The sequence below is a fragment of the Microcaecilia unicolor genome, chromosome 13 (assembly GCF_901765095.1).
Source record: "Microcaecilia unicolor chromosome 13, aMicUni1.1, whole genome shotgun sequence".
NCBI lineage: Eukaryota > Metazoa > Chordata > Amphibia > Gymnophiona > Siphonopidae > Microcaecilia > Microcaecilia unicolor.
The window spans coordinates 68,144,180-68,166,245 of NC_044043.1; the positions used below are offsets into that span (position 1 = coordinate 68,144,180).

Sequence of the window (22,066 nt, forward strand, 5' to 3'; positions counted from 1 at the left end):
TTATTTATTTATTTTTGCATAGTGAGGCGACATATTCTAGCTCTGCTCTTCACCCAATAGTGAGGAGATTCTATGAATGCAAGAGGTGTTTACAGAACTGAATCTGCAGGGTTCCTTTCTGTGTAGAACCCAGATTTGAGTCCCATGTAGGGGTTAAGTCAAGTGCATAGTTCTTTGCGATATGTTTATCCTGGCTGTTAGAAGATAGTAGCAATCTAAAGATGCCAATCTCAAGATTCACTATGAGACAGCAAAACAAGTTGAAGATGATTGTGCCGTGGGATGTGATTCAGCATTTACCTGATGCATGATTTAGGGGAAGGACAATGTAATAAAAAAAAACCAGATGTTTCTTTTACAAATGTTTGTCCAGGGTTAATACAGCCCTGCCTAGGGCTCTACCTTTGGCAAAACTGAGTGATGTCAGTGAGAGAGGAATTCAACCACCAGCCGTGCCTCTGTGGGTCTAACACCAGCCCTGAGAAACTGAAATAAAGTTTTCCCATAAAACAGAGATTTTAAGCCAAAATTGGTAACAAAATGACCTTTTCACTTGAAACATGACTGAAGGGTTCACACCTTCTCCCTTGAAACTCAGAGGGGAGAGGTGATCCGCAGGAGTGGGGATGTCAGGCTACAGTGAGTGTCATGGGGGTGCCTTTTTGAAGTGGACAGCCCTAAAACAGTTGGTAGAAGCTCCTTTTTGGCCTGGGCACTTGCCCCCTCATTCTATGTCTACATTTAAGTGCCTTTTGCGTGGTTAAGTTTATAGAATACTGCCATTCACATGGGTAAATGGCAGTAGTGCACTTAACCACTATTCTCTAAATACACACTAAAATAGCTTAGCACAGTGGTTCTCAAACCTGGTCCTGGAGGCACCCCAGTCAGTCAGATTTTCAGAATATCTACAGTAAGTATTCATGAGAGAGATTTGCATGCAGTGGAGGCAGTGCCTAGTGGTCAGTGCAGAGCACTATGGAGAAGGGGACCCAGGCCCATAATCCACTCTAACTGTTACACTTGTGGTAGAAAGTATGAGCCCTCCAAAACCCACCAAAAACCTAGTGTACCCACATATAGGTGACACTTGCAGCCATAAGGGCTATTCTAGTGGTGTACAGTTGGGTTTTGAAGGGTCACTATACAATATAAAGGAGCAATGGTGAGATGTGTACCTGGAAGCTTTTAGGTGAAGTCTACTGCAGTGCCCCATTGCTCTCCTGGGATATCTGTGTGGCCAGTCTATTAAGAATGCTGGCTCCTCCTATATCCCAATGGCTTGATTTTATGCGTTTTTCACTTGGACTTTTTTTTTTTTTAATGGACCAAAAAAATAAATGCACAGAGCACAAAAACATCTAGCAGGTGGCCATTATATAAAAAAAAAATAATAATAATAAAAAAAGAGAGACATTTTGCTGTTTCAAAAATGGCTATATTTGCTATTCGAATTCTGGATGTTTTGAGCAAAATGTCCAAAGTTGGATTTAGACTTCATATTGAAAATGCCCCTCTACTTGGCACTTAGTAAAACGGCCCTTAAGATACTTAAGGTGCGTCACCGTACAATATATTAAAAAATGTAACTCGAGATGTAAATATAACACGTGATTCCACAGGAAATTTGACTGTTTGATGTACAATTGTGTTACTCTGTCAAATTTATATGCCAAATATAATAAACACGCTGCTGTTATCTGCAGGGACTTTAATTCCCTCAGTAGATTATTTATTTGAACAGCCCACATGTGGTAAATTACAATAATCTAACTGGAATATTACCAGTGCCTATACCATTATCCTCTTTATCCTAAATCGATTGAATTCAAAAATTTGTTGGAATTCTCCTGAGTTCCTCAGAGCCAAAAAAAGACTTTTCTGATTGGCAGATTACTTGTATTTCTAAAGACAAATCATTACTCCTAAGAAATGTAATGACGATTCTAATAATTGATTTTCTTATCCAAACCTTCTAGATGTTCTTAAAATAAATGAACGTGTTCTATGTATTTTATTTATTTTGGATGAATGTGATCTTTGTGATTGATTGAGGTCTTTTCTAGATTTCCTTTCCAGCTCTGTGAGGGGCCCTTTTACAAAGACACGTCAAATCAGCATTACCGCCCTGCTAGTGCATGCGCCTGGTGGTAATTCCGAGTTTGGTGTGTGCCAAGAACCCATGGTAGAAAAATAATTTTTCTATTTTCTATCAAGGGGGCATTCCCATCGGTAATAAGCAGTTGGTGCGCGCTGGACGGTTACCATGTGGGTAACGCATGAGCCCTTACCGCTAAGTCAATGGGTGGCATTAAGGGCTCAGACCATAAATAAACACACGCTGGTTTTAATTTTGCCGCATGTCCATTTCCCCCCCCCCCCCAAAAAAAAAATCCCCTTTTTTCCAGACACGGTGGAGAAATGGTCCAGCGTGCGACCAATACACGCACCCACGCTACCGCAGGCCACTTTCTACCTGCCTTTGTAAAAGGGCTCATGAATTATTAAAGGTTGTACACCATTTTGACCTGTAAAGTAAAGGTGATATATCGAGTTTTAATTAAACTTAAATTTACCCTACTAGAGGAGTAACCTAATGGATAGTGCGGTGACTTGAGAACCGGGGAATAGGGTTCAAATCCCACTGCAGCTCCTTGTGATTCTGAGCAAGTCACTTAACCCTCCATTGCCCCAGGTACAAAATAAGTACCTGAATATATGTAAACCACTTTGAATGTAGTTGCAAAAACCTCAGAAAGGTGGTATGTCAAGTCCCATTCCCCTTTCCCTATTAGAGATTCTAGGGGGAATGTTGCTACTATTGAGATTCTGTTGCTACTATTTGAGATTTTACATGGAATGTTGCTATTCCACTAGCAACATTCCATGTAGAAGCCTGCCCTTGCAGATCAGCAATGCGGCTGCGCAGGCTTCTCTTTCTGTGAGTCTGACGTGCAGGACGTCAGACTCACAGAAACAGAAGCCTGCACGGCCGCATCGGTGATCTGCAAGGGCAGGCTTCTACATTGAATGTTGCTAGTGGAGGAGTAGCCTAGTGGTCAGTGGACTTTGATCCTGGGGAACTGAGGGAGTTCAATTCCCACTGCAGCTCCTTGTGACTCTGAGCAAGTGACTTAACCCTCCATTGCCCCAGGTAGAAAATAAGTACATGCATATAATATGTAGTCTGCTTTGATTGTAACCACAGAAAAAGAGTATATCAAATCCAGTCCCCTGGCCTTTACTCTGTTGTAGGTTTTCATATTATCCTCAAATATTTTTTGACAGCTCTTCCTCAATATTGCTTACTAAAATGTCAAAAAGAACCAGACCAAAGACCAATCCCTGCAGAGTGAACACCAGTTACCACCTCCCACTCAGTTTCTGACTCAGACATAAGAATAGCCATACTAGGTCAGACCAATGGTCCATCTAGCCTGGTATCCTGCTTCCAGCAGTGGCCAATTCAGATCACAAGTATCTGACAGAATCCCAGATAGTACAAAGATGCATGCTACTGATTCCAGGGATAAGTAGTGGCTTCCCCGTGTCTATCTTAATAGCAGTCTATGGACTTTTCCTCCAGGAACTTGTCCAAACCATTTTTAAACCCAGATACATTAACCATGGATACCACATCCTCTGGCAACGAGTTACAGAACTTAACTATTTGTTGAGTGAAAAAATATTTCCTCCTGTTCATTTTAAAAGTAGTACCATGTAAATTCCTTGAGTGTTCCCTAGTCTTTGTACTTTTTGAGGGAATAAAAAATCAATTTACATTTACCTGTTCTACACCATTAAGTATTTTGTAGATCTCAATCATATCCCCCCTCAGCTGTCTCATTTCCAAGCTGCGGAGTCCTAACCTCTTAAGCCTTTCCTCATATGAGAGGAGTTCCATCCCCTTAATCATTTTGGTTGCCCTTCTTTGAACCTTTTCTTATTCTGCTATATCTTTTTTAAGATATGGCAACCAGAATTGCACACAATACTCAAGGTGTGATTGCACTATGGAGCGATACTGAGGCATTATAATATTCTTTGTCTTATTTTCTATCCCTTTCTTAATAATTCCTAGAATTCTGTTTGTTTGGTTTTTTTTTTGGCTGCCACCAGACACTGGACAGAAGATTTCAGCTTATTGTCTACGATGACACCTAGATCTTTTTCTTGGATGCCGACTTCTAAGGTGGACCCTAGCATCAGGTAACTATGATTTGAATTATTCTTCTCAATGTGCATTACTTTGCATTTGTCCATAGAATCATAGAAACATGACAGTAGATAAGGTCCAAATGGCCCATCCAGTCAGCTCATCCTCAGTAACCTCTTTTTCCTAAGGGATCCCATGCTTTCTTAAATTCTCACACAGTCCTTGATTCCATGACCTCCACTAGGAGGCAGTGGTGTAGCTATGGGGGGGGGGGGGGCGCCAGGGGAGCAATTGCTCCTCCAAACAGACTTCCGCCGGCGCCTATTTTTTTTATGCGATATGTCGTGTGCCAGTGCTGTTGAAAGTCCGCTTTCCGCTCCCCCAGTGCATTGAACCTGGCTACGCTTCTGTAGGGAGGCCATTCCATGCATCCACCAACCTTTGCATGAAAGAGTATTTTCTTAGAGTTCTCCTAAGCCTATTTCTTCTTAACTTCATCGTACGCTCCCTCATTCCAGAGTTTTCCTTCCTTTGAAAAAGGCTCACCTCCTGTATATTAACGCCACTGAGGTATTTAAACATCTCTATCAAACCCCCTCTCTCCTGCCTCTCTTCCAGCGTATACGTGTTGAGGTTCCTAAGCCTGCCCCTATTATATCTTTCCATAGGTGTGGTCTCCAGAATTGCATACAGTACTCTAAATGGGGCCTCACCAGAGACTTATACAAGGACATTATCACCTCTTTTTTCCTGCTGGTCATCCCTCTCCTTAGTAATCAAGCATCCTTCTGGCTTTGATCATCGCTTTTTCTACCTGTTTGGAGACCTTAAGGTCATCAGACACAATCACCCCCAAGTCCCGCTCTTCTTTCGTACACAGAAGCACTTCACCCCCCCTATATTGTACCATTCCCCTGGATTCTTGAAACCCAAGTGCATGACCCTACATTTCTTAGCATTAAATCTTAGTTGCCAATTATTGGACCAGTCTTCAAGCTTAGCTAGATCCTTCCTCATGCCATCCACACCCTTTGGGGTGTCTACCCTATTACACAGTTCATCTGCCATTTGGTTGCCCAGTCTTCCAACTTCCTAAGGTCTTTCTGCAATTTTTCACAATCCGCACACGTTCTAACAACTCTGAATAGTTTTATGTCATCTGCAAATGTAATCATGTTACCAAGGGCTCTCAGTTTATTTATCAGTTGCCTATGCAGAACCATGTCAAAGGCTTTGCTGAAATCTAAGTACAACACATCTAGCATTTTCCCCTGATCTGACACTCTGGTCACCATGCCAGATATTTCTGCTGTCTCAAATTCTGCTTTGTCCTCATCAGCTTCTACATATTTCTCTCTTTCACTCTTGAGTCTCACAATGAGCTTCCTCCTATGGCTAACATATCTACATTTAAAAAAAATAGAAGAAGAAGAAAAAGTCTAATCCCCCTTTTTACTGAATTGGCTCTTTTTTCTTCCATTTGCCTCTACTTTCCTGAATACTTTTTTTTTTTTGTTGTTGTTACATTTATACCCCGCGCTTTCCCACTCATGGCAGGCTCAATGCGGCTTACATGGGGCAATGGAGGGTTAAGTGACTTGCTCAGAGTCACAAGGAGCTGCCTGTGCCTGAAGTGGGAATTGAACTCAGTTCCCCAGGACCAAAGTCCACCACCCTAACCACTAGGCCACTCCTCCACTGTTGCTACTATTTGAGATTCTACATGGAATGTTGCTATTCCACTAGCAACATTCCATGTAGAAGTTGGCCCTTGCAGATCACCAATGTGTCTGCGCAGGCTTCTGCTTCTGTGAGTCTGACGTCCTGCACGTATGTGCAGGACGTCAGACTCACAGAAACAGAAGCCTGCGCAGCCTTCTACATGGAATGTTGCTAGTGGAATAGCAACATTCCATGTAGAATCTCCAATAGTAGCAACATTCCATGTAGAATCTCCAATAGTATCTCAATGCGGCTTACATGGGGCAATGGAGGGTTACGTGACTTGCTCAGAGTCACAAGGAGCTGCCTGTGCCTGAAGTGGGAATCCAACTCAGTTCCTCAGTTCCCCAGGACCAAAGTCCACCACCCTAACCACTAGGCCACTCCTCCACTGTTGCTACTATTTGAGATTCTACATGGAATGTTGCTATTCCACTAGCAACATTCCATGTAGAAGTTGGCCCTTGCAGATCACCAATGTGGCTGTGCAGGCTTCTGCGAGTCTGACGTCCTGCACGTATGTGCAGGACGTCAGACTCACAGAAACAGAAGCCTGCGCAGCCTTCTACATGGAATGTTGCTAGTGGAATAGCAACATTCCATGTAGAATCTCCAATAGTAGCAACATTCCATGTAGAATCTCCAATAGTATCTATTTTATTTTTGTTACATTTGTACCCCGCGCTTTCCCACTCATGGCAGGCTCAATGCGGCTTACATGGGGCAATGGAGGGTTAAGTGACTTGCTCAGAGTCACAAGGAGCTGCCTGTGCCTGAAGTGGGAATCCAACTCAGTTCCTCAGTTCCCCAGGACCAAAGTCCACCACCCTAACCACTAGGCCACTCCTCCACTGTTGCTACTATTTGAGATTCTACATGGAATGTTGCTATTCCACTAGCAACATTCCATGTAGAAGTTGGCCCTTGCAGATCACCAATGTGGCTGCACAGGCTTCTGCTTCTGTGAGTCTGACGTCCTGCACGTATGTGCAGGACGTCAGACTCACAGAAACAGAAGCCTGCGCAGCCTTCTACATGGAATGTTGCTAGTGGAATAGCAACATTCCATGTAGAATCTCCAATAGTAGCAACATTCCATGTAGAATCTCCAATAGTATCTATTTTATTTTTGTTACATTTGTACCCTGTGCTTTCCCACTCATGGCAGGCTCAATGCGGCTTACATGGGGCAATGGAGGGTTAAGTGACTTGCCCAGAGTCACAAGGAGCTGCCTGTGCCGGGAATCAAACTCAGTTCCTCAGTTCCCCAGGACCAAAGTCCACCACCCTAACCACTAGGCCACTTCTCCACTTTCCCAGCTTTTTCAGATATTGTTGCTTGTCTTCGTCTTTCTGTGCTGTTTTATAGTTTTTTTGTAAGTTACTTTATAAGAACTGAACAATCCAAAAGTCTAAACAGAATTGAACAAGCTTTGCAATGTATATGGGAAGAGGACTGTGGTGGGATCAGTAGCAGTTGTCTTTTTCCGGTCAATATTCAACTAGTGGTGGTCAGTGTTTTCTTAACTGCTGCTTGAAGGTAGTGCTGGAAATTCATTGCCAGCTCTTGGCTGGGCACTGGCATTGAATATCTGGGTGATTGATGGCACCGAGAAGTTATCTGGGTATGGCTGATATTCAGTGTCATACCTGGTAACTAGCCAGGCACAGTTAGGTCTTCATTATCCCCCATATTCTATATATGGTGGTCGAATTTTTGCATGTAAATTTGGGCACACCTCAGTTTGAGTAATGAGTCAATTGGTGCCAATAACTGGGTGCTAAGGGAGAGGGGATGGAACTTGATATATAACGCCTTTCTGTGGTTACAATCAAAGTGGTTTACATAGTATATACAGGTACTTATTTTGTACCTGGGGCAGTGGAGGGTTAATTGACTTGGCCCAGAGTCACAAGGAGCTGCAGTGGGAATTGAACCCAGTTCCCCAGGATCAAAGTCCACTGCACTAACCACTAGGCTACTCCTCCACTAGCAACATTCCATGTAGAAGCCTGCCCTTGCAGATCAGCAACGCGGCTGCGCAGGCTTCTGTTTCTGTGAGTGTGACGTCCTGTTCTATAAATGGCGCTTTGAGTGGTATGCCATTATTAGAATAGCGTACGTGCAGGATGTCAGACTCACAGAAACAGAAACCTGTGCGGCCGCGTTGCTGATCTGCAAGGGCAGGCTTCTACGTGGAATGTATTCCATGTAGAATCTCAAATAGTAGCAACATTCCATGTAGAATCTACAAATAGTTTCAACATTCCATGTAGAATCTCAAATAGGGAAAGGGAAATGGGACTTGACACACCGCCTTTCTGAGGTTTTTGCAACTACATTCAAAGCGTTTTACATAGTATATACAGGTACTTATTTTGTACCTGGAGTAGTGGAGGGTTAAATGACTTGGCCTAGAGTCACAAGGAGCTGCCGTGGGAATTGAACCCAGTTCCCCAGGATCAAAGCCTGCTGCTCTAACCTCTAGGGTAATCCTCCACTCCACTAACAATTATTGGCTTTAATTGGCAACAATTTGGATTTACACATGCATCTTGCTAAACACTATCCTAAAAAGATGTGGCGTATAAATCTTTTAGCGCACAACTGAAAAGGGGCGTGGCCATGGGCATTCACTAAAGATGCACGCGGTATTATAGAATTCAGGGGATCTGCATCTAATTTACACACATGGATTTACACCAGGTTTCTGTTACACCAGGTTTCTGTTGGTATAAATCCTTGTGTCCAAAGTTGGGTACAGATCCTGGCATTATACGCTATTCTAATAATGGCACACAACTCAAAGCGCCATTTATAGAACAGCTCTCATTTTTTTTTTTGCCATCCAAATGTTGGCACCATTTACAGAATGTAATCCTATATGTGGTCAAATATGGTCCAACATATAAAGTATCACATACCATATAAAATGAGTTTATCTTGTTGACCAGCCTGGATGGACTGTTCAGGTCTTTATCTGCCGTCATTTACGGTGTTACTATATGTCTGATTAGTTATCTGAGCACCGACATTCAGTATCCTGTGGTACCTGGATAACTTATGGGTTCACCTAGACTCTTCCCTCAAACCATTCTGGTACTAACATGAGAGTGCCAGAGTGATTGGACCTAAAGTCCAGTGGGACTCTCCAGTTATGTGCTGCTACAGGGCCGCCTAGAGGTGGGGCAAGATTTCCTGGGCCTGACCTCCAAGGGGAGCCCAGCATCATTGGTGGCAGGCAGGCACACAGGCAGAAGGTTGGATTGCAGTTGGACCGTCACTTACTGCATCTACTCTCTCCCTCGCTCTGTCTCTCTCCTCCTTTTGTATGCCGGGACCCGGATTATTGCGTTAATGCAGCTCTGCCACCACAGGTCCTTGTTCCTGCCTCGTCCCACCTTCTCCTGTGTGAAGTACTTCCTGTTTCCGCATAGGTAGGAGGACATGAAGCAAGTAGGACCTGTGAATGCAGACCTGCGTTAATGCGATAACCCGGGCCCCAGCACACAGAAGCAGGAGAGGGACAGACCGAGGGAGAATGCAGATGCAGTAAGTGATGGTCAAAATGCAATTATGATTTGTCAATTGTGTAGACTCGGGGTGGGGGAGGGGAGGTTGCCAGGGGTGCGGCCCTACCCTGGGCCTGGCTTTGTATCTCGGTGGCTCTATGCTACTAGCATTTGGACTGGCTAGTGAAATTTAACTGTCAGAAGCCTCTCCTGCTGGGTTAAATCACTTTGAAAATCAACCCCTTCTTGAATTTTAGCCTCAGTGCCAGGTAAGCATCCCATAAGTACATAAGTAATGCCATACTGGGAAAACACCAAAGGTCCATCGAGCCCAGCATCCTGTCCCCGAAAGCGGCCAATCCAGGTCAAGGGCACCTGACAAGCTGCCAATTACCTTCTTTAAAAAAAGGTGGTTATTTCCCACCCTTCCCCAGATAATCACATCCTCCTACAAATTTGTTTCTCCAGTGGTTTTTGTTTCCTTAAGAGATTCCTTAAGAGTACAGGCAGAGTGCCCAGCCCTTTCCCAGTAATTAGAAACATTGAAAATGTAGGCAGATAAAGACCATATGGCCTATCAAGTCTGCCCATCCATACCATCTACTATCCCTTCTTCGCCCTTACAGATCCTATGTAGTTGTCCCAAGCTTTCTTGAATTCAGATACTGTATTCATCTCTACCACCTCCACTATAAGAGAGTTCCATGAATTCACCACCCTTTCCGTGAAAGTATTTCCTCAGGTTACTTCCGAGTCTATCCCCTTTCACCTTCATCCTATGCCCCCTCGTTCCAGAGCTCCCGTGTAATTTTATTTTGGCTGATTATCTGTAACCTTATTGATTAGTGGTAACTGTAAAAAGTACTTTCATTTTGATTATTTTGGAAGTTTCTTTTTAAATCTATAACTATGACTGTGTATGAAAAATGCATGAATGGACAGTAGCCAGAGTTAAAAGCCTTGATAACTGACACTTGGGGGCATTTGTGCCAAACCTTACTTATTCAAGTCCTTTTTTTTTTGTGATGGTTAGTATGTGTCCAATACAAGGACATCTATTTCTCTTGTATAAGAATTGCAAATCTATGCATAATTTATTCTAAATGGTACATCTAGTAGCACTATAGAAATAAGTAGTAGTAGGTGTAGTCGTCGTTTGTAATATTGGCCAACATTTCTTCCAATGGATTGCTGAAACCAGAGAAAAAACACGGTAAAAGTGGGATGGGTCAGAACTGGAAACACATTAACCAGGATCGACCCCAATGGCCAGTTGGTTTTATAAGATATCCACAATATTTATGAAAAATTTGCATATGTTTGGTCTTTGATGTATAGAAAATGATCTCCTGTGTATTCCTTGAATATATCCTGAAAGTTTTTTCAGATTGGATATAGTGCTCACTGGGACGGTTTGAGGGGCACTAAGCAAAGCTTTCTTTCCAGCCTCTCACAAAACTGTTGCATTTCTGTCTGCCTTCAGTCTGCACTGCCCTGGAGACTGAAGTGTTTTCCACGCAGTCTTCAGCTGTGCCACCTCTGCCCTCCCACGTGCCTTCGAAAATAGCAGATGGCAGAGATTGCCCCTATGTTGGTAATTAACACTGAAAAAAAATAAAATATATCCTGTGTTTAAATTGTACAATTGAAAGGATTTTTTTCTATAATTCCAATAAGATATTTAATGACAGCTTGGAGACTGAGAACTGACAGTATAACATTTTGGAGCAGCAGGGGAGGACATCTGAAAGGAGACTGACCCTGTTGTGTTTAGAGGAACTGAGGTTCAGTATGAAGCTCTACCTTCTACCAGTCTGTTTATTTATAAAGCTCATTTCCCCCCATTTTCATTTTTTTAGTTTGAAAATTATTGGATCATAACGGGGATATACACAGTATCCTTTAAACATTATAAAATTAGCTTCCTCAAATCAGATCCATATTTTACAATAAAAACTCCTTAACTAGGCTTATATTCTATGTGAACTGAGAGCAGGTATACCTTAAGGCTGATGTACTAAAGTGTGAATTAAAATCTTCCATTAATGCATTTTTAATGTGTGTGTTATTGCCAGTGCTTTTTTTTGTAGGAAAAAAGGTACCAGTACTCATACAGGGCGAACCTTAAGGGTGGGGTCACTATCTATGGCTCCGCCCCCATAGTAGTCGCACCCCCACAGTAGCCACACCCATTTTACCAACCATAAAGCATATAAAAAGGCATCATTGAAAATAGTACACCAGTCCCTAGGCCCAACAAAAGAATCCCTAAAAGTGACCATAAAGTAATAAAATATGTAGACAAAATTCAGCTGAAACACCCCAAAACAGGACTCTGGCATGCAGGACAACACCAGAATAATAAAAATATTTTCCCCTTGTACTACTATAAAGATAGCAGGCATACATTTCAAAAACTGACATATTCTATTCACTACATTACAAATTATCAACTACAAATGAAACAAAAAATTAACACAGCTACCACACTACTTTATCTTAAACTAAAAATAATTTTTTTTTTTCTGTCTTTGTTGTCTGGCCACATATTTTTTTCAGTTGTGGTGGTCCCAGTCTTTGGTTTCTACTTTCTTCATCTTCACTTAATTCTATTGCCAGGATTTCCTGTTCGTTTGTCATTTTAATCTCCTCCTTTTCCTTTCAGCTTTCTTCAATTTATTTTCTGCCTCTGTCCACATGTAATTCTTTCTTACTATTTAATCTTCAATTTCCCTCTTGTGACTGTGTCTACCTACAGCTTGCCCTTCTCCCCTCCCAACTTCTATCCAGCATTTCCCTTCTCTCTCCTCCCCACTTTCATCCAGCACTTCCCCTCTCTCTCTTCCCCACTTCCATCTTCTGCCCCCTCTCCTCCCCACTTCCAGCCAGCATTTGCCCCCTCTCCTCCAAACTTCCATGCAGCATCTCCCCTCTTTCTGTCCCCATCCTTCCAGTACCTCCCCCCTCTCTCTTCCCATCTTTCCATCCAGCATCTCCCCTCTTTCTCTCCCCCTTCCATCCAATGTCTCCCCTCTCTCTCCCCATCTTCTATCCAACATCCTTCTACCCTCTCTTCTGTCCATCATTTCTCCCTCTTCCATTCTCTCCTGCATCCACTGCTGTTTCTCCCGATGAGCAGCAGAGGGGCAAAGCAAGGAGAAGCAGGCTGGGGCCGCAGTGCTCAGGTGTGTGCTGTTGGCTCTGTCAATCTCCTGCCCCTGTGATGTCAACTTCCTGTTCTGGGGTGGGGGACTGGCAGAACAGACAGCATGCGCCCAGGTACTGCCACCCGGTGCCTGCTACTCCTTACTTTGTCTGCCACTACTGCTCATCAGAAGCAGCAGGCAGCCATGGGAGAGAGGCAGAAGATGGGAGGGAGAGGGATGAGTGGGCAAAGAAAAAAAGGTACCAGTACGCCATACCGGAGTGTACTGGCACAAACAAAGACCTGGTTAATGCCCATTGCAGTAAGATAATTATATGCTAATACAATGGGCATTAAAAAAAATCCACACTAAGAAAAAAGGCACTTTAAAGCCACCCAAAATGTATGGTAGGCTTAGTATACTATTTTACATTTGGAGTTATGATAAAAAAAAGATTGTGACATTAAAAACTTTCCCATTATTTTTAAAAATAATAAAATTGGACAGTCAGTGCCCCTCCCCCACCCCCAGAGACTCCACGCTGAACCAGTGGGCTCCATTGAGATGCCCCTCCAGTTATGAAGAAGAAGAAAGAGAAAAATTGGCCAGAAATGATGTTTAATGAGACCATTTCTCAAATGAAGAACTGTTTGAACTTCTCTTTTCCTATGGCTGTTACTCTGGTAACAAGACATTCAAAATGTGTTGAAAAGTAAGTTCATGAAGGGAAGATAGCTTTTCCTTCAGGCAGCTGCTGTCTCACATGGGGCAGCAAACCACTCATTTTATTTGATTATGGATTTCTGTTTTCTTCCTTCCTTTGTCTCTTTTATTTATGTATTTGTTACAGTGCCAGCGTTTTTTCTTTCAGAGACTTGATACTACTGTTGGGAGGACAGTTGTAATGGATGGTCTGCCTTGGAGCAGTTCTATGATCCATCCATCCATCCCTTGCAGATAGAAACCTAATTGCAAAAGCTGGTGCGGTGCCATGACATGTTATCACTGGTGATATTACCATCCCATCTTGGAGGGAGGCATCTTAAGAAGGCAGCAAAAGGTAGCTGTGTTCCACATTTGTCCTCACTGTGGAGTTTTATTACGCACCAACATTCCCCCACTGTCAAAAAAAACTTTTTCACAGGAGAAACACAAATGCTTGTGATGGCAAACTGTTTTCTCTAAGATAAATTTCAAGACATCCAGAGAACTATATGAACTTACTACAATCACCCAAGTATTGTTATCATACGAACCAGGGTTAGTTAGCCTCATTGGTAAGCTGTACTACTTTGGGTAGGTCTGGGGCCCTCTTTGGAAAGGGCCTGTTTGCACCCTCTAAAGTCAGCCCTGATAAGAACTGTCACACTGGGTCAGACCAAACCCAATATTCTGCTTCTAACAGTGTCCAATCCAGATGGCAAGTACCTGGCAGGATCCCAGATAGATTCTTTGCATCTTACACTGAGGGATAAACTGGCTTTCCCCTAGCTGGAGCTAAGATTCACCTAGAACTGTGGTACAGAAGAGACAAAGTGAATGCTATAGGCTTACCTGTCTTCCAGGAAGCTGGAGACTGCATGGCAGAAGAGTTTGATGCCCAGGTGGCAAAGGCAAGAAACACTAGGCACATATCACCGTGGCCCGAGGAAAGCAGCCTAGGACCTTTTCCTGAGAAAAGAAAGCCCTTCTGAGATATTGTGGGTCATTGTGCTAAGTGCCATTATTCAGGTTTCTCTTATTTTTGGTGGACAACAAAATCAGAGCCTGTCAATCAAGTAAGACTCCCTTTGCAGCTCCGCTGGGAGCTACAGATTACAGATAAACTAATGCTTTCAAAGGAGTCCAGAAATTATCCACATACTGAAAGATGGTGCATCAGCGTGCACCCCTCACTCCAGGAACTGCACATCTCTCACCCCTAATTATATGCACAGACACCTCTAACCCCTGGCAACATGCACCCACATTTCTGGTAGGGTATTATTTTCACCCCAGTAATGTCCCCCTCATTTTATAATTTGGCATGCAAATTTAAGTCCTATCTGTGTGCTTAAATGTATAGAATGCTAAGTGCATACCTAGAGACTGTGCACTGTCTAGGTGAGCACTCAGCTCTGTTCTATAAGTTACAGTATGTGCCCATACCCCTCAGTGTGCACTCCATGTCTGGCAGTATGGACCCCTCCCATTAGCAGTGGGCAACCACCTCCCCTTGTCAGTCTGCAGCTGTGCCCCTTGTCTCTGGCAATGTGCACTCTCATTTTGGGCAATACACATCTCTTACCCTTGGCAGTGTGCACCTGTGCCCCTCCTGCCTGGCAGTGTCCACTCTCATGAATTACCTGTTGCTGCCTGTAGATCTTTGCACTTTGTTTCAAGCTGCTTTCCACTGGTACATGGGTTCAGCTGGAACAGGGGTGGTTTCTGCTCCTCTGACTGGTTTGTACCACCCTGGAGTCTTGACCTCAGTAGATGCACTTGGCACGACATTAGGGACTTTAAATTAGCCGTAAGTCTTTTAAAGGCTAAAACTGGCAGACTCAATATCAGCGCTGTCTCATTAGCCTCACTGTCATCTTCTTCAGAGAAAAAATATTCATATGTTTCTGGCACAGAGGACATCCCTCCTGCATATGTCCCAGGAGATCTCCCACTCTTGCATCCAGAGTTACCCTCTTGTACTGCTTTTTGCTGATTCTCACAGAGTATAACTGGGCACATTTCTGGCATAGTCACTGCATGATTGCCTGTCTGGGCAGAACCATAGGGGCCAGGTATCCACTGACCATCCCTTGATTCATAACTTTCTTGATGTGCATGCTCAACATTCTCACCAGCTACTTCCTGGGCTGTGAAGATACCCTCAGCCTTGGATATACCAGCTGCCTGGCTAACTCTATCAGTCGCTGAGAATGGACTCCTGTTACTCACGCATACTCCCTTGAGTGGTGAGCAGTCTTGGGGTGGGAAGCTCCTCGGTTGCACAGCATTGGTATGTGGTGCATCCCATAATGCTCCCAAGAACATCAGCCCCATAGGGTCATCCTTCACTCTCAGGCTCTGTGTAGTGACATGCACAGGGCTGGGTTTCTCTTCCTCCAGGTAAGGAGCAAGTTTTCTGACTGAGCTAGTAGGATGTTGGTTTGCCTCTGGCTCATGTTCCTGCCTCTGAAGAGCTGCTTTATCACTACTACCCTTCTTCTGTTTAGTCTTTGACAGTGCTGCTGTTGAAATTAAGCACACCTTTGTTCCATGGATGCTCTCCTTACTCTCTGTCACAGAACTTGGCCTTCTATCTTGCTCTGTGTTGGATCCCAGCCATGAAGCTTCTGCTCTTGCTGACTGCAATTGGAAGTTGGGGTCTGATTCCCTTAAATGGCTTGAATGTTCCCATGAATAAGTGACTTCTGGGAGCTCAGCACTTTCTGTCACTAATTTCTTCAGCAAGTATGTGGCATTGTTTGGGTCTAAAGTCTCAGTAGGATGTAGAAGCATTATGTTTTCTGCACCTTGTATCAAAAAGCTGGAAGAAGAGTGGCCTGCTTGTTTTGGTTGATCCATGGTTCCTGATAAGCCATTATCCAGGGTTTGTCCCTGTCTCTGTGCTCTGTTTGGTCCAAGCTGCATGAAGGAGAGTGAATTAGGAAGATATCTTTCTTCAACATACAGCCTGTCAGCTGTCAGAGCTCCATGAATAATGGACTTCTCCTCTGAAAGCATATTTAGGTTGCTTCCTGCTCTGGCTTGCTGTAAAACCAAACAAAGGTCCCTGTGGGAAGACTCAGAAGCTGAGGAGCTAGGCACTGAGTGCTGGAAGAGCAAGGGTGTGGCTCTATCACATAAAACCTGCTGACTGACCCCAGATCCATCTCCTCCTCACTGTCTGACAGGACAGTCGGTTCTATGGGACAGGATGCTGGACAATCTGGGCCTGGGCGTGTAAGCTGTGTGTCCACTCCAGAGCTCAGGCTGACTTTGACCCTCCTGGTTCTCCACTGAGACTGCTGGCACAGTGGGTTCTCGGTTTGCTCTGTGTCACTCAAGTTTTGCTCATCTAAAGTGGCCAGGGAAGCCTGCAGCAAGTTACATTCCTCAGTCACTGAGTGAAACTCTGCCCAGTCCCGATCATTCCGTTCAACGCTGTACTCAAAATTATCCATACCTGCAATACAATACAATAGCTTACATATCACAATTACCATCCAAGTAATTCAAAGTGGGTTACAAAAAAGATTTAACGAGGTAGATACTGGGAAGAAACATATTTATGGTAAATTAGGTCAAAACAAAAGTTAGTTTCCCCCCCCAAAAAAATTGTTAACAAATGTTTGACGTAGAAGTTAGTCATCAGTGAATTGCTTTAATAGGTAGGTTTTCATCTTCCTTCTGAAACTCACGTACTTTGTGTCCAAATTAATAATACTTGGTAGAGAATTCTAGATCTTAGGTGCTTGATAAGAAAGCAAAGAATTCACTGCAGAAGGAAAATGAACAACCAGTTGATTTTCAGTGGGATAAACCCTTGAAGACAATAGGGAAAGCACTAACAATGATAAGGGAAGTCATGCCATGAATAATTCTGAATATTAATGAACAGTGTTTCAATCAAATTTAGGGCCCTGTTTACTAAGCAGCGTTATAGGCGCGTTAATATTTTTAACACGCATTAACCATGTACGCGCCTACAATATCCCTGTAGGCGCCTACATGGTTAGCACGCGCGCTAAGTGTATGCACACTAAAAATATTAACGCATTTTAGTAAACAGGGCCCTTAGGCTCTTAGGTAGAAAGCTCAAATCCAGAACTTTCAGAGTAGCATTTTCAGAAGTGCTCCCCGTTCCAAGCGCAGGACCCAAGAGACAGGCAGAGCTCTGGAGTCTCAATAGGTGGATGAGGCAATGGTGCAGGGAGGAGGGTTTTAGATTTGTTAGGAACTGTGCAACATTCTGGGGAAGGGGGAGCCTATTCCGGAAAGTTGGGCTTCATCTTAACCAGTGTGTAACCAAGCAGCAGGCATCAATATTTAAAAAGGAGATAGCGCAGCTTTTAAACTAGAAACTGGGGGAAGGCTTTCAGTTGCTCAGAAGCGCATGGTTTGGAACAAGGTATCTTTCAAAGATATCACCATAACAGGGAAGAAAGGGCATCCCGCTAGCAATGTTGCAATAGAAACCATAGTAAACCAGGTGTCTTTAAATAAAAAGCAGATAGATTTTCAAGTTGCAAATTATCACTGTCAACTGCTGAGCAAGTTGTAAATATGAAGAACAAACACAGATTAGTGTAATTCTGCCTGGGCAGAGGAACACTGAGATCCCACGGAAAACAGGCACGCCCTGAAAAGGAATGGGAAAATGACCAGACTCAAACGATAGAATGTTTACTGGTGAAGACTCAACACAGCACTGTGTTTCAGCTATTAACCTGCTTCAGGAGTCTAATATTAACAACAATGAACAATAGCAAATGAACAATAAAAAATGTACTATGAAAAATGTATATACATAGAAAAAGAAATTAGAAAACAAAACATATGCATATGTATAAGTAACTAAAAATGTGTACAATAAAAGTAAACCAATTATATAAAAATGTACATTTATACATAAAAAATCAAATAATATAACTGTTTACAAAATTTGACTGTAGACATATTTAAAAAAATACATATCTACTATAATAAAACTCACCCTCAACGTTCTGAGGACACTGACGTCAGTGAAGCCAAGCCCTGACTTCCTTCAAAAAGGTTCGAAGGTTCCTGGTGGTGAAGCCACCAAAATCGCTCCGGGGCCCGCCCTCGAGGGTGGAGCAATGGCAGAACAACGAAGGAGTTGGCAGGGAGGGAGGCAGGGGGGGTGGTGGGAAATCGCTCCGGGCCCGGCCCTCGCGTCAAACGTCATGACGTTGGGGGCGGAGCTATGGCAGAACAACGAAGGGGTTGGCCAGGGAGGGGGGAAGCGGTCCCATGAGTGATCTGCAATTATGAAGCTAAGTACACTTCAGTACAATGAGTCTATATTTAAGCTTTCTATAAAGTATCTCAAAAAGTTGTGCACATTAAAGAATTTGCTGACTGATGAAGAGGCAGGCGAATCAAGATCATCTTATCGGTTGAGTGCAAGCATGGCCCTATGCATGCAGTATGGGCCAAATTCAATAAATGGTGCCCAAAGCTAGGCATCATTATAATCCATGCTAAGAAAGTATTCAGTGAAGGGTGATCCCTTTGGCCTGGATTGACCGCTGTCGTGGACAAGATGCTGGGCTCGATGGACCCTTGGTCTTTTCCCAGTATGGCATTACTTATGTACTTACTGTATGTACTTGCTGAGGTCTTACAAGCAAAGCAATGTGATTGTGCCTGTTGTATTATTGAGTTTGTATAAATATATTTAGCACTGGGTACTCAAAGGTTGATTTGATATTTTACCCCTGCTACATAAATTCATTTGGCCAAGTAACGAGGATGCACTCAACTGAGGGCAGTTGGACGTGCAAATCCAAGTATTTTATAAGATCGCGCCTAACTTCTGGAAATGCCCCTGATCCGTCCATGCCCCTCCCATGGCCACACCTCATTTTGAGTTGCACACTATGAAATTTAGGCACATATTTTATAGAATAGGGCGTAGGGCAGTAATAATTGATTGTTAGCTCCTAATTGACTAATTAGTTTACACCCACATGTGGGTGACCTATACAGAATCTGTTCTCAACTCAGTCCTGAGGACACACCTAGCCAGTCAGGTTTTTAGGATATCCATAATGAATATGCATGAGATACATTTGCATGCACTACCTCCATTCTTTGCAGATCTATCTCATGCAAATTCATTGTGGGTACCCTGAAAACCTGACTGGCTAGGTGTGTTCCGAGAGCTGGGTTGAGAACCCCTGGCCTAATAGTAGGTGCCAAGTTATAGACTGTGGGGGGTGAATCACTAATCCTTCCCATCAATTACTTCCTGATAAATAAACACAGTCTTCAGACTATTTTTCTCCAGTGGAAATAACCACACCTTGGCCAACTTGCAACATGCCAAACAGTTACTTTGGACTGTGTAACTTATTTCCATACTATTTAGTTACTGCTCCGAGTGCAAAATTGTTTTTGATGTATGTGCTGAGAAACTGTGCACTGAGCTTTAGCGCAGAGCTTTTGCACTGGCCCCTGGGTTAGGAGAAAAAAAAGGTGGGGTTGGGAAGAGGCATTTGATTTGGTTTAGACTGTGCGAAGCAGTTCGGGTTATCTCGAGTTTAGCTCCTATTATCACTGAACCCATGTAACCCAAATTACAGCCACACCACATTGGATTGCCCATCAAATTAGTCATAACTGAGAGGGCACAGAAATGATTTCTAACCATTAAATCAAACAGGTACAAGGCGAGAGTCGTGCAGAGGTCACACAAGGGCAAACCACTAAGTGATTTGTTTTCATGCAGGATGATTTGGAGGAACATACAGGAGATGGCTGAGTTTCTTTCTGACAGCAGCGTGGCCCTGGAACTGCGGGGCTGGTGTTGGGATCTTCTTTTGCTAGCTGAGGAGCTGTTTTCTTCCCAGCTGTAACACTAGCCCTTCCCAATTCCATTACTCTTAGTTGCTGCCAGGCATTATCTAGATTTTGACTGCTGAGATGCAGCCTGCAGCAGGTGTAAAAGTCCATTGTTTCCTACAAGTAAATAAAGCTTAGAAATATCTAGAAAAACATCAATAAACACCTGGATCAATACCTGGGTATCTTTAGCACCTCCGACCTACCGCCAAGTGATTCTGGAGCCCCACATAGCTGCAATGGAGTGATCCTAAAATACTGTGTTTACCCTCTGCAGTCATCACCGTTCAGCTTAATCAGAGCACCATCCGGGTGCTAAAAATAGAGCCAGGCTAGTGAGAATGTCAAGTTACCCTAGGCAGCAGACCCAAAAATAGAAAATATGGAGGAGGATGAGAATGAAGGACTCATGGGAACATTCAGTGCAGGACCTACAGTAGCCCGGCACTTTCAAGATGTTCACACACCTGTCTGGCCATGAACTTTCAGAGTACATCCAGGTGAAGAGCATCCCCTCCCCCCCCCCCAACCACCAAATAAATCACATCTCCTTATGGCCAGACCCCTCTTTGCTATAAAAGGGACATAAGTACCTAAGTATTGCCACACTGGGACAGACCAAAGGTCCATCAAGCCCAGCATCCTCTTTCCAACAGTGGCCAATCCAGGTCATAAATACCTAGCAAGATCCCGAAAAAGTTCAATACATTTTATGCCGCTTATCCCAGAAATGGCAGTGGATTTTCCCTAAGTCAATTTAATAATGGTCTATGGACTTTTCCTTTAGGAAGCTGGCCAGGGTCTATGAGAGCTGTTACATCTACAGCCCCGGTCTTGTAAACTAGAGGAGCGGAATTTTTTACCTCATCAGTGCTGAATGTTTATCACCATTATGGACTGACATGAACATTTTGGAATGGGCTCACAAGATTTGTAGAGTTACATTTAAACGATTAAGCATTATGATGTAATTGTTGATATATTCAAGAGGTGTGTAATATTCCTGTGTCAAGCAACCGACTTTGGAATTTTGGGTTAAAGGTATGAATGTGATATGAGAGTGTGAGAATGTAGATACAAGAAATTTGTGAAAAGCAATATATTATATGTGAACATTGATTAAAGAAAATAAATGTTTTAAAGTCTATGGCAGTTGCATTAATAATATATTAATAAACAGTGACGATTGAAATCAGGGATACTCGTAATTATTAGTTAATGCATATTTATTGGAGAGATCCTGAAGACCTGAGCTATGGTGACCCTTGAGGACTGGGAGTGGACCAAGAAGGGATGTTCAAAATCTGCAGTATCTGTATATGTAAATAGCCACTGCTGAACTTACTGAGCATGAAACAGTGATCGATGCTCACACAAAATCCCATGTAAATGATATGCGGAAAGTCTACGTGCAGCTAGGTAGAGAAAGCGCCTAGCACATGCACAGAATGGTGTTTGTTGTGGTAAATGTCGATGTTCTGCACATGCCCAAGGAAAAAAAACCAGAATCATAACATCATAGACGTGTGTCCATGGAGCGCGTCATAGGTTTGTATTGTAAAATTATGTCATAAGGCGCTGAAGTGTAGTAATGTGTCACAAATCCGCTTTAAAAGCTGGTATTTTAAAATTGCCCTGTAAGCTTTTGTGACAGTGCAAACTTGCAGTTTGCAGAGCAGTTTTTTTTTTTTTTGGGGGGGGGGGGGAGGTTATCCTTTTTTTCTATTATTTTTGGTAAGTAAATATTTAGAGGGTAGGTGGCTGAGTTTTTGTTTTTTTGCTTTCTTTCCTTTGTGTGTAACGTTTGCATCTAACATTTGGTTTTCTTTTCTAAGCATAGGAGAAGGATATGCAGCAGAGTCAGACCCACATGGAGGAGGACATGCAGCCTCAACATGCTGAAGCTAAGTGGAAGCGTGCACCAAAATACACCTCCTGGGATGGTGAACTTAACAGCTCTGTA

At 43.2% G+C, this 22,066-nt stretch overlaps 1 protein-coding gene across 1 annotated transcript; it reads right to left on the reverse strand.

The window, feature by feature from the left end:
- Window positions 1-10,542: 10,542 nt before the first annotated feature.
- PERM1 (PPARGC1 and ESRR induced regulator, muscle 1) lies at window positions 10,543-20,359 on the reverse strand. The gene is given in 5 exon segments (XM_030185836.1): window positions 10,543-10,995; window positions 14,092-14,208; window positions 14,883-16,379; window positions 16,382-16,702; window positions 20,282-20,359. Coding segments are annotated over 4 exon segments (2,013 nt in total). The 5' UTR covers window positions 16,701-16,702; window positions 20,282-20,359; the 3' UTR covers window positions 10,543-10,915.
- Window positions 20,360-22,066: the final 1,707 nt, after the last annotated feature.